This window comes from Microcaecilia unicolor, chromosome 1, assembly GCF_901765095.1.
Source record: "Microcaecilia unicolor chromosome 1, aMicUni1.1, whole genome shotgun sequence".
NCBI classification, from domain to species: Eukaryota; Metazoa; Chordata; class Amphibia; order Gymnophiona; family Siphonopidae; genus Microcaecilia; species Microcaecilia unicolor.
The window spans coordinates 673536523-673548682 of record NC_044031.1 but is presented as its reverse complement, the minus strand read 5'-3'; the positions used below and the strand labels follow the sequence as shown (position 1 = coordinate 673548682).

Here is a 12160-nt window from a genome sequence, read left to right as displayed (position 1 = left end):
ACAGAATTTGTTTTTTTAAATAAAAGATATAGATGCCTGTCCCTCCATCCCCTCTAGGATACCATATATACGGAGGTTAGATCTGCGGTGCCTATTCTCCCACACTCCATTCACCTTTTTTTCCAGCCTTGGTCCCTGCACCCACACTCTGGCCATCCTTTTTCCAGCACACACCCCACCGTATTTTTTCAGCTCTCCTCCTTGCACCCAAACTAAATCCAGTTTTTTTCCAACTCCCTTCCCTCCGCATTTTTCCATAGGCCTCCCCCCCCCCCCCCACCCCCTTTTGCATACTCACCAGTCCAGTGCTGCAGAGCCGCAGGTCAGACTGCTTTCTGCTCCTCTGCCGTCCCAGGACCGACTGTTCTTTTGAGCCACACGGGCCTCCGTACAACCATGCGGATTAAAGGAACCCACCGGGAACCAAAGTAGCAGAGAAGGGAAGCAGCTCGACCATCCAGGAACATAGTGGGATGGATCAGTATACTATTGCAATGCTTACCTTAAAATAAAAGCTTTCAGTCCTACCTTTTGATTAATTTAATTTCTGTAAAGCATTTTTCATAGCCTTCGTCCTCCAAAGAAAACACTGTAGAATAGTCTTAATTTTGTATAAAAGGGAGAGTGTGCAAGTGAAGGCAGCATACTTAAAATGAAGTTGACCTTAGGGCAAACATCATTTTGATAGTCTGTAAACACCCTCACCACAAAAAGTGCTGAGGGGACCAGTGTGGTCTGTGGCTATTTGCAAACACAGAAGTCGTACCTCCCACTTCCTTTTTTCCCTAGCTTCCTCCCAGTTAAAGCTCTGCAAACAGAATAGAGAGGTGCACTGAATCTACAGTTGTTTAGGAGTTCCCATATATTTACAATAAAGGTCTCTAGGTCTTTCGAGAAAGCTGTGGAACTGATGTTTGTTCTGCATTAAGCACAATCTGATGACCCACTTCTGTGCTGTCTTCCGATAACAGATGTTACCAGTAAGCTACTTTGCTTTATATATCAATCCATTGCAAAATAATATATGCAGTACAGAAATGCCCCTGCCTGTGTGGTAAGGTGTCTAATGTTCTTCTGGCTTAAAGTGAGCTGTTTTCTTAACACTTGTTTTTAGGCTGGAGGATGGAGTATTCAAGGGAGGAGTGTCTCATTGGCTTTCACAGTGTCCATTCCACTCAGTCTGCTGAGTGTCTAGGTGATGAATAGGCTCAGGCTCTTCACAGTCCTCTTGAAGAGAGCTTATGCTGTATAGACTGGTATATGAGTCTGTTGAAAAATAGCAACAATGACTCTTGTCGCATAATAGAGCAGGGTATTTTGTGCTTGCCCAATTTTTCTAGTAGTTAATTTTAATTTTCTTTTTTTCCAGCAGACGATAGATCGGAGGCAGCAGTTAGTGCATCACTTGGCAACATTGGAAGCATTAATATGTCCATTGAGATCAATGGTACAATGTACACAGGTATGGAAAAGACAACATTACAGACACACTTTCATGCATGATCATGTAGGCTTGTACAGATTGAAGTCCATTTTTAAAAGCCATATACTGAGGTAAACATGCATTGGGATCAGTGGTTCCTTTTTTTTTTTTTTTTTTTACTTTGGGGGGGGGGGGGGGGGCTGTGGAGCAGTTTTTCCTAGCAACAGGTGTATGAAATCAAGCAAATCTATAAGGGAGTTGGGAGTTTAGTAAATATGTTAAATAATCTCAGCTACATCTCTCTGGATCTATCTAGTTTTGCAGAAACCCATACCTCAATGCAAAATCTCTTATAGTTTACCAGCTGCATGTTTTCTACAAGCCCTTGAGACATGCATATGTATATCTATCTGTCTATATATATTTTTTTTTTCTTAGAGATAGGCAATGGTTATGAATTTTAATCACAATTGCGCGATCAAAAATTTTGATTGTGCGCTTAATGGCAGCATACATTTTGGACACATGCTTAACGTTGACCCAAACATCCTTTTGAACAAATGCTCAGTGTGGCTGATTATCATTCACAGCATGTTATTCAATTAGGAGTGGACAACGATAAAAAATTTAAATCAAAATTAATTGTGGTTTTAAAAAATAATCACATGATTAGTCACACCTCTGGGCTGGATGGCATAGTACTAGTAAATTCCCACTGCATAGAAATTTTATTAAACCTGCTGGATATAGTGAAATTTGCATACACACATTTCCTTCCAAAAGCACATTGCTCCCCCGCCCCTCTATACAGGTGCCTACCTTTCTCCTCTCTTGCTGCATCCTTCCCCTGTACATACACCCAAGTGGCTCCTCTTCTACTTTTAAACATGTTACCTATTTCTCTCCTCTCCTGCTGCTGACCTTCCCCCCCCCCACCCCCCCCCCCCCCCCCCCGCCTCCTTGCATTTATCTGGCTCTTTATTGGATCTTCGGCAGCGATTCCTACATGCTGCCTTCAGTTGACTTTGATGTCTTCCCTCTGCTACGTTGTGCCAAAGTGAAATAGGATAGGCAGAGGAGAGAAAGCAATTCTGGACAACAGATAGAAGTTAAAAACTTTGATCATGATAAGTTAATCATAGTTAAAACTTAAAAAAATCGTATTAATAGTTCACTAAATGCCCACTTAAAATAAATAAATAAATGTATGGGTGTGTGTATATATATATATATATATATATATATATATATATACACACACAAACACACACCTATTTGCACTGTGTTCATATGTTCTTGCATGTACATAGCCTCACACATGCCACTCAGATGTGTGTATATATATAGATATATATATATATAGATATATATATAGATATAGATATATATATACCACCCATACATATATTATTTATTTATTTTAAGTGGGCATCTTGTAGAATTTCCAAGTAGGAGTACTTACTGAGATGATGTTTTAAACTGGAGAGGGAAGGAAATTTGCAACCAGTACAGCAGCAACTCGTACTGGCCAGAGAAATTACACTCTGGGTACATTTCAGTGGAGAGTCATATGTTGTCTGGATTGGGGGGGGGTGGGATGTGGGACAAATAGAAGAAAAAAGAAAAAGTAGTAGTAAAAGAACTTGAAAAAACAAAAGGAATCTATTTCAAAAAGGTGTCATCTTTCTACTAATCATTAGTGCAAATTATATTCCTGGGGTAAATCTTTCCAGAAACTTTGAAAATTCTACATTATTTATAATTTTGTTGTATAGAATTCGCTCATCATAAAAACCTTGTTCTCCCTGCACCAAGCATGACACCCCATAGCATTCTTCCTACTCAGGCTAAATTACCCCCCCCCCACCCCCCCCAGCCGTCTCACTCCCCAGCTTAGCTAAAAATCCATCCTAGGCTTGATTTCTCTCCCCTGAAACTCCCTTTCTCTCAACCCCAACTTTTCTCTGCCCCCTCTCAGGTAGAAACCTCCAGCTTTCTTTCTCCCTCTCTCTGTTCCCTAGCAACTCCCCTGCAGTTCTCCATCACTTTTTCTCAGCCCCCTCCCCAGAACACACATTCTTAAAGCTCTCTCAATCCCCACTTCCATACACTCAGCCATAGCGCTTTCTCAAGTTCCTCCAACACAGCATGTTCTGTCCTCTCTCTCTCTGGCACACACTCATCCGTAGTGCTTACAAACCATAAGGCGCTCACTCCACCTTAGCACTCTCTCAAACCCCCATGCATCCACTTCCCATATCTTATTCTCCTAACTACTGCTGTGGCACTTCCCCAGCTCTCTCTTCTCCCCCACCTACAAATACTCTGAGCTTGGCTTTCCCTTCTCCACCACCACCCCCCCCCCCCAAATGCTTTATTACATACAGCTTGAAAAATAAAATACTAAAACTTTGCTAACACAAGGCATCAAATTATTTAATTGCTGAAAGCCTTTTCAAAAATCCAAGTTTTCAAGATTTTTCAAAATCCAAGATAGCTAGAAAAATTGCTGACTGTAGTTGGCATAGAGTTCCATAAAGAAGGTCCATTGCAACTAAAAGCTCTATTCCTTGTGGAAGCTGTAATAAACAACGTTGGAAAGACCATAAGGAATGTTGCTGTTCTTGTTTAATCAACTTTTCCATAAGGTATTTAGATACTGTCAACCTAAAAGCCTTAAAAACCAGACAAAGTTTAAATGTGATCCTGGCACAGATTAGTAGTCAATGTAGGTCTCTTAAGATTGGAGTAATATCATCTGGTGAATCAATCTACGTTGAAAATAAGGTGATTTAACCATAGAACCAATATGTTTATCAAATTTGTAAAACTGTCGCAAATAAATCCTGAAATAACTCTTATCATTCTTTAATGGAATTGGCTTGCTTTGCAACACTGGCTGAACAGTCAACCAGTTTGATTTATGGGGTAACCACATCACAGATTTCTCCACATTTAAAAGTAAATCGTGATCGTTTAACCATTTATACAATAAATCCAATTTGCAATTCAAATCAGTTGATGGCTGATGATTTATTAAATGTTAAGACCGGAATCATTCCAACCCCTAAAGAATATTTTCCTGTCTGAAAGCAAGCAGTTTACCGTAATCACACAAAGTTACATATATACTTCCTTAACCTTTGTGGCAAAGACTATAGGGTTTTAACTTTACTTTTGCAGCACAGCTTAGCCAGTTCAACTAAGGAATACAGAGCTGATAGTCACAGGAAACCCCAGTTTAAAGAAATTGGTTATTACTCTATTTACTACTACTACTATTACTACTAATCATTTTGATAGCGCTGCTAGACATTTGCAGTGCTGTACGCATTATATACAGGTACTTTCTCTGTCCCTAGAGGGCTCACAATCTAAGTTTTGGTACCTGGGGCAATGGAGGGTTAAGTGACTTGCTATCTGGGATGAACCCTTAAAGGAAATTACTATAACTGTATTTCATTTTCAAAAGGGCAACTATAATAAAATGAGGAAAATGGTTAAATAGAAGCTAAAAGGATTGGCTGCAAAGGTTATGACACTAAATCAAGTGTGGACGTTATTCAAAAATACCATCTTGGAAGCCCAGAAAAGATGCATTCCACGTATTTGCAAAGATGGAAAGAAGAGAAAACCAGCATGGTTAGAAGGTGATGTGAAAGTGGCTATTGCAACCAAAAGAATGTCCTTCAAAGAATGGAAAAAGTACCCAAATGAAGAAAATAAGAAGCAACATAAGCACTGGCAAGTCAGATGCAAAGCATTAATAAAGAAGGCTAAAAGAGAATATGAAGAGAAGCTTGCCGCACAGTCTAAAACTCACAGTAACAACTTTTTCAGGTACATCAGAAGCAGAAAGCCTGCAAGGGAATTTGTGGGACCGTTCGATCACAAAGGGTCACAAGGGGCACTCGGGGAGGACAGAGCCATAGCAGCGAAACAGAATGAATTCTTTGCTTTGGTCTTCTCAGAAGGAGATGTAATAGATCTGCCTGTACTGGAAATGGTTTTCAAGGGTGATGATGCGGAGGAACTGAAAGAAATTTCAGGGAACCTGGAAGATGTACTGGCCCAAATCCATAAAGAGTAGTAAATCACCTGGACCGAATGGCATACATTCATGGGTACTCAAGGAACTCAAGCATGAAATGGCTGATCTGCTGTTAGTAATATATAACCTGTCATTAAAATCGTCCATAGTACCTGAAGGTTGGAGGGTGGCCAGTGTGACGCTGATTTTTTAAAAGGGTTCCAGGGGGAATCCGGGAAATTACAGACCATTAAGCCTGATGTCAGTGCTAGGAAAACAGTGGAAACTATTATATAGAATAAAATTACGGAACACATAGACAACATGATGTAATGGGCCACAGTCGGCATGGGTTCAGCCAAGGGAAGTCTTGCCTCACCAGTTTGCTTCATTTCTTTGAAGGCGTGAATAAACGTGGATAAAGTTGAGCCAGTTGATCTAGATTTTCAGAATGCCTTTGATAAAGCTCCTCATGGGAGACTCCTGATTGCACTAGACTAGTTTGTGATGCAAATTTTTTTAAACCATCTGCAAGTTTGTTTATTTTATTATTTATTTTAAAAACTTGTACCCCTCTTAAACCTGAGCAGCTAACAAAGGAAACATACCTGATAATAATTATAAGCATACAAACAACAAATGTGCTGTTTCCCCCCCCCCCCCCCCCCACCTCCTCCAACAGATTTCTACTACCTGCCAACATCAAAATGTAAGAAAGGCTTAGACAAAAAAAGTGGGTTTTTAATAACTTCCTAAATTGTCCTACATTAGCACAAAAGCATAAATAGCCAAGCAGGGCATTTCACATTAGTGGACCCTGCTACTGGGAATGCTGCAGCCCTCGTCAGAGCGTAATGTATGGTCACTTAACAAATCAACTGCTAACTTCTTTATTGTAGACTTTCTGGACAAGATAAGAACAAGCCACTTTTAGATTTGATTTACAGGCCCCCCCCCCCCCCTCCATAGAAATAGTACAACTTGTGCAAAATTCATGCTGAGGATGTGACCGACCAACCACGACCGACCGTGGGGCCCCTGTTAGTCCAATGCCCTGTGCGGTCGCCCCTGCCTAAGACCAGCCCTGATCAAATGCACCCTCCTGCATCCCCTGTTTCAAATTGTTTTCCCTAGTCAAAATTATATTGTCAGAACTAAGGGGTGCAATGAGGCTTCAGCAACTTGAGAAATCTTATGAATGCTTGGTAAAAGCCTTTTAACCTTTTCAGATAGATTTGAACAGAGTTCAACACTGACAAAATCACTTGACCTTAGTTGTGAGACTGATGAACTACTGTCTAGGTTGGAACACTTGTTACATGTCAGCAACGTTTCTTCAGGCTAACATAAATCACATTGATAGGGTAGTATAGAGGATGCTTACACTTTCGCTAGCCCTGCTGCCCTTATCTTTGAATCAGTAAAAAGCTTACCGGTAAATTTCTATCACTGGCTACTTGGAACATAAGCTTTAAACAGCTTCATTTTTACTAAAATACTATCGTAAATAAGTTGTTTTCTTCTTTATTGTAGTACAGTCCTCTCTTGTTCTTTGCTTGCTTTGCAGGAGTGCTCTTTGCTCAGAAACCTGTGGTCCAACTAATTGGAGCATCCGGCAGCCAAAGTAGTAGCAGTAGCAGCAGCAGCAGTGTCAGCGGCTCACATTGCTCTCAGAGTTCTACCTCTTCGAAGGGTGCAGTCAATGCTGAGCCCTCCACTAGCTGGTCTCTCTAACAAGCAGATGTCAGGAAGCTGCTTCTTCTGGGACATAACAGAGGGAGAGCCAAGCAGGCGGTACACACATTACCTCATCTCCAGGAACTTGCTTAGACAATTATCCAAGACCACTTTTTGGACTTTTTTAGGGGCCTTCCAGTGACATTCAACATTTGGACCCCTGTGAAATCCACAGAGGCATTTTACATTGACTGGTCCTCTGACAGTATTCATGCAAAAAAGCAAATCTTTTCATTTTAAAAACAAAGGCACTGTAGACAATGTAGAGAATCAGGGTTGTTGAACAAGCGCCCTCCTGCTCCTTAATTATACACTGGGGGCTTTTCATTTACCTCAAACCTTTTTTGGGTCATTTTGATGCTCAAGGACCCTGGAAAGCATTCCTGTCTGCTACAGTTTAGACTGTTTGCATTCTTTTTTATTAGCAGGAGGTTGAATCTGCTTGAGGGTGGGGAAGTCCTTGACATCAAAGGATTGCCAGGTGCATAAGAATAACCCAGAGCTAGCCAACCAATGTAGGCAGCTAAGCCCTATGGAACTGTGAGCTGTCTTTGGGGAAAGGTTTGTTTGACCAGTTTGACTGCTGCCATTGCTATGTCCTGAACTCACATGGCAGCTGCACTCAATCAGGGATTGTGTAGTCTTTAAGGCCTGGATGCCTAAAAGATATGACTGATGCATTGCAATGGGGGGGAGGGGTGGGGGTTAGGGTTTGGGGCTGTGAATGGTAACCCAGTGAGTGTCTTACCTCACCAGAAAGTAGAGTATTGACAATCCAGTAGCCTCAGGGCATTTCAGAGATTTTATTGTTTTTCATTGAAACTATTATTATTTTGAAGTTGTGTTTTATGCCAGATATTTTAGAATTGGGGCCCTTCACAGGTCAGTCTTTACTGAGATTTACTTTACTTTTTCTTTCTTTTTTTTGTGGTGACAATGCTTATGATTGGCTGCAGTGGCTTGAATGAGCCACTGCACCTTGTTGTGTGTTCCATGCCCTTCCCAGTGTGTTTGTGGGCAGGAGACTGGTTGGCTCAGTGACACGAAATTCTTGATCCAGTAGTCACCAGGGCTGTCTTGAGACTATATCCCTTGCAGGTGGAGGGAAGACATTATTCCCAGGTCAAAACATCACCCTCATTAATATCATAAGCATTCTAACTGTATGATCTCTTCAGCGGTCCTAAGAGCTGTTCTACTGCTGCTATAGTGAAGAAAATCTGAAAGAGTGGAAGCCACTACTGAACTAGCCCATATTGCAGAAGAGGTTCAAAATGTATTCCCTTGCAAATGAATGCATCCTTTAAACATTTGAGTTTTTTGGGTGAGTAAAATAATTAAGGTCCTGTTTTCCTTCTACTTTTGATTGTTGAGAATCTATAGTTGCTTAAAATGTTTGAAAGCTCCTCCCACTTAACACCATTATGAATCTTACATTCATCAAAGCCTCTTGCACTCATAGGATGCATGAAGAGTATGAATACAGGATAGAAAACTTGAAGAGTAGACTGGGGGAATGAAAGTTTTTAAAACAGGGCTTATAGCCATGAAGTAAAAAGGATGAACATATAAATAGTAAAATATTGGAGCTTAAAGCAAGTGGGATCAAAGAATAATACCCAAAGAAGAATCAATTCAGCTAAGAAACAAGACAGGCTTATGTGCTGAACGTTCTCGGTGGTATTGTTGCAATGAAGTTTTTTGCTTACATCCATAAACATGTCCATGAAGTCTATAGAAGAAAATAGAGGTGTTTTGCATCACATTGTGAACAAATAACCACTTCTGTTTGTACTATAAGCCCAGAAACTGGGCATTACTGGAATATGAACACTTCTCTCAAGGATGGAAGGGAAAAATGCCTCTGCATCCATTCTGCACCTCTTCAAGCTCTGACTTTTGACTTAATCCTGAGAGGTGAAATCAGTAAATCAAGTCACAGATAGACTCCTCAGTCAGTGTTGTCAATGTCTGTTATGCATTGGTGACCACCTATTTTCATATCTGTACAGCTTGTATTCAGCTGATGATTGAGGCTAATACTTAGCAACATCTTATTCATCTAGCCACAAAACCCTACTGGAGTGTTTGTGGTATTACTATACAAGCTTTACATTTACTTGAGTTTTACTCCAATGTTGCCAGCCTCGTTGAATGATGATATAATATTTCAGCCTGTTCTACATTGCCTAGTTAGCATCCCCTGTAGCCTTGATGAAACAAAAGATAGAATTTGATACCACTTGATGGCATGGAGTCAAGTTAGCATCATCATCACTCCCTTTGTATTTGGTCCCCAACCTCCATCTCTCATATTTTAAGCCAAGAGAATTTATTTGAAACCATCAACATAGGGCAAGATTTCCAGGCTTCTAAAACAATCTGAGAAATACTGAGCAGATCCCAGTTTACCTGAGCATTGTCCTTCTCTGATGTTGCTTTCAGCTAACATGGTTCTCTGAAGTCATCAACTGTTACTAAAAAATGCCAAGAGGCATTGTGACTCCCACTGACCTCAGGACTCTTCTTTCCCAGTGGTGAGGCCTCCAGCAGGCTCCACAGCCACAGCTGTGTGATGCCCTAGAAAATACCTCAGTTTTCATGTTTCATGTTTACCTCTTCTAAGAAGTATTTGCATACTTTTAAACTTTTTGAGAAGAAAAAAAAAAAAAATATATATATATATATATATATGTGTGTGTGTATGTGTGTGGGTGAGTGTTTGCTGACTTTGCTTTTTTGTAACACCAAAGAAAATCTAGGATGGTGAAACATTTTTCATTTCTAGAATACAAATTCCTTGCTGACAGGTGTTGCTGCCGCTTTTCTCAAAGGTTTAGACTCAGTCCCTTCTACATTCTGACCATATGTTGCTTTAAGCTCAGAACAGAGAGTTTAGAACACAAGTCTCAGCATAACTGTTTTTAAATTATTCCTGTGCTAAAGTAAATGTTAAGGGCCACATTTTCAAAGAATTAAGGCCTGATTCACAAAGGCTTTTTTTTCCCCCATTCTCTGACTAGAAGGCATGAGGTGGGGGGAAGCTTGGTACATTTTACCTACTAGGAATAAAGTAAATGCATTTAAATGTTTTTTCAGTCATTTGAAAACACACATACTTATAACGTGCACAGATATAACTGCAGAAAACAGAGTTTCCAGGAATGTATTAGACCTGCATGCTTGCCTTACATTTTCAAAAGGCATGCACATTGACAATAAGACAGTAATGCACCTAACCTCCCCCATTTTATTTCTCCTAAACACATGCGCATACATCCAGTCACATAATTCAGTTTCAAATTCAGTTGTTGGAAAATTAACTTGTTCTGTACAAATGTAAAAATATGCACAGTAGTTGTGCAGTTAAGTTAAATTTTCAATAACGCACTTCAGTGTGTTTTCAAAGTGCCTCTTAGTTAAGCTATACCCATCAAAAAAAGATCTAATAAAGTATGGATATTGTCATGCTTTGTCATAAAAAATGTATGTAATGCATATACACATGAAAGTGGCTGACTGTAAAAACAGATCTTGTATTCTGGGACTTGTCAGACTAGGGAGGGCAATTGGTGAGACAGAGGAAGAAAGCCAAGAAACAGAAGTTGACATGTTGAAGAAACATGGCTGGTTTAAAATTCATCAGTCTTTTCACCAGAAATAAGCGAAGATAAAATGGCTAAAATACTGACTGGAAATAATTTCCAGTGTGGGGAAGAAATATAGGTAATCAAATGCTCCCATATGTTCTCAGTTTGCTTTAATGATGTAAAGTAGTGGCTTTCAACCTGCTTCTCAGGGACCACCTGGCCAGTTGGGTTTTCAGGGTATCCACAATGAATATGCACAAGTATTAGCATGCACTCCATGGCATGCAAATATCTCTCATGCATGTTCATTGTGGGTATCCTGAAAACCTGACTGGTCAGGTGCTTCCTGAGGACAGACTTGAAAATTACTGATGTAGAGAATAGCTTCCCAAACTATCTTAATGGTGAGGTTCCATTAAGCAGCAATTAATCCTCGGGCTTCCCATATAATGAAAAGTCCAGAATATTTGGCTTGAAACTTAATCTTTTCATCTGTCTTCAGTGGCTTTCTTGTATATGCATCAGATATGAATACTTAACTGTCAACTGCAGACCTTGTATTTGATCAGTCAGTTTCAGGGAAGTATATCATAAATTCATTTCCAGAACTTAAAACAGTTTTCTGAGGTTAGAATACAGTGATGCTGTGGGCCCTCTCAGATGTGCTGGATATAGAGTTCATTAATTTACCGCTGCACTCAGTTGTCAAACCAAAATATACTGGGGGCAGCATCAGCACAAATTAATGTTTTTTTGTTTTTTGTTTATTTTTTTAAGGGTTTTATCTGTTACATTTAATGTTTGTTCCTGTTCAGTTGTATACAAAAAAATTTCCATTTCTACTTAGTTTTCCCATTTACGACTTACAGGTACATTTTCAACAGCTCAATTGCTGAGAACATATCTAATGGACAGCCAATATGGATTCTGGCATTTTCTCGCTCATGTTGTGAGTTTTTAAACTTTGCAACACTCTTAACTAAGAACATTCACATTGAGAATTAATGGGATAGATCACTGTAACCTTTCTCTGTCTGTATGCCTATCCTACTTCTTGACTTTGGAGGAGCAGCAGCAGTAAGGAAAAGCATTGAAATAAAAAATCAGCTACTGCAAAGGTGATTCATAACAAATTCTCCCACTGTTCACTCCATATCTTCTCTTACAGATTGAGGTAATTTTGGATGGGCCTGAATGCAGTGGTTGATTATGAAACAGCATGGACTAGGGGAGCTGAGTTAATCAGTGCTACTAACACTGCAGTTGTCCCATCCCCTCCTTGATTTCGTACAGAAGATAGGCCCTAGGATTATATATCAACTTATCCCATGACCCATATTGTGTAATAGCCTTCTTCCATGGTCAACAGTGGGATTAGCC

The 12160-nt window shown here is 39.9% G+C and overlaps 1 protein-coding gene across 2 annotated transcripts in view; it reads left to right on the top strand.

The window, feature by feature from the left end:
- ARID3B (AT-rich interaction domain 3B) overlaps nt 1-11737 on the top strand; it is a 237685-nt gene extending 225948 nt beyond the window's left edge. Inside the window, exons 8-9 of one of the 2 annotated variants that reach the window (XM_030187552.1) lie at nt 1373-1462; nt 7021-11737. In XM_030187552.1, the coding sequence (XP_030043412.1) occupies nt 1373-1462; nt 7021-7187 (257 nt within the window). In that variant the 3' untranslated portion in view covers nt 7188-11737. Of the gene's footprint in view, nt 1-1369; nt 1463-7020 lie in introns of both variants that reach the window. The other variant, XM_030187545.1, reaches the window with a different exon arrangement.
- The last annotated feature ends 423 nt before the right edge of the window (nt 11738-12160 follow it).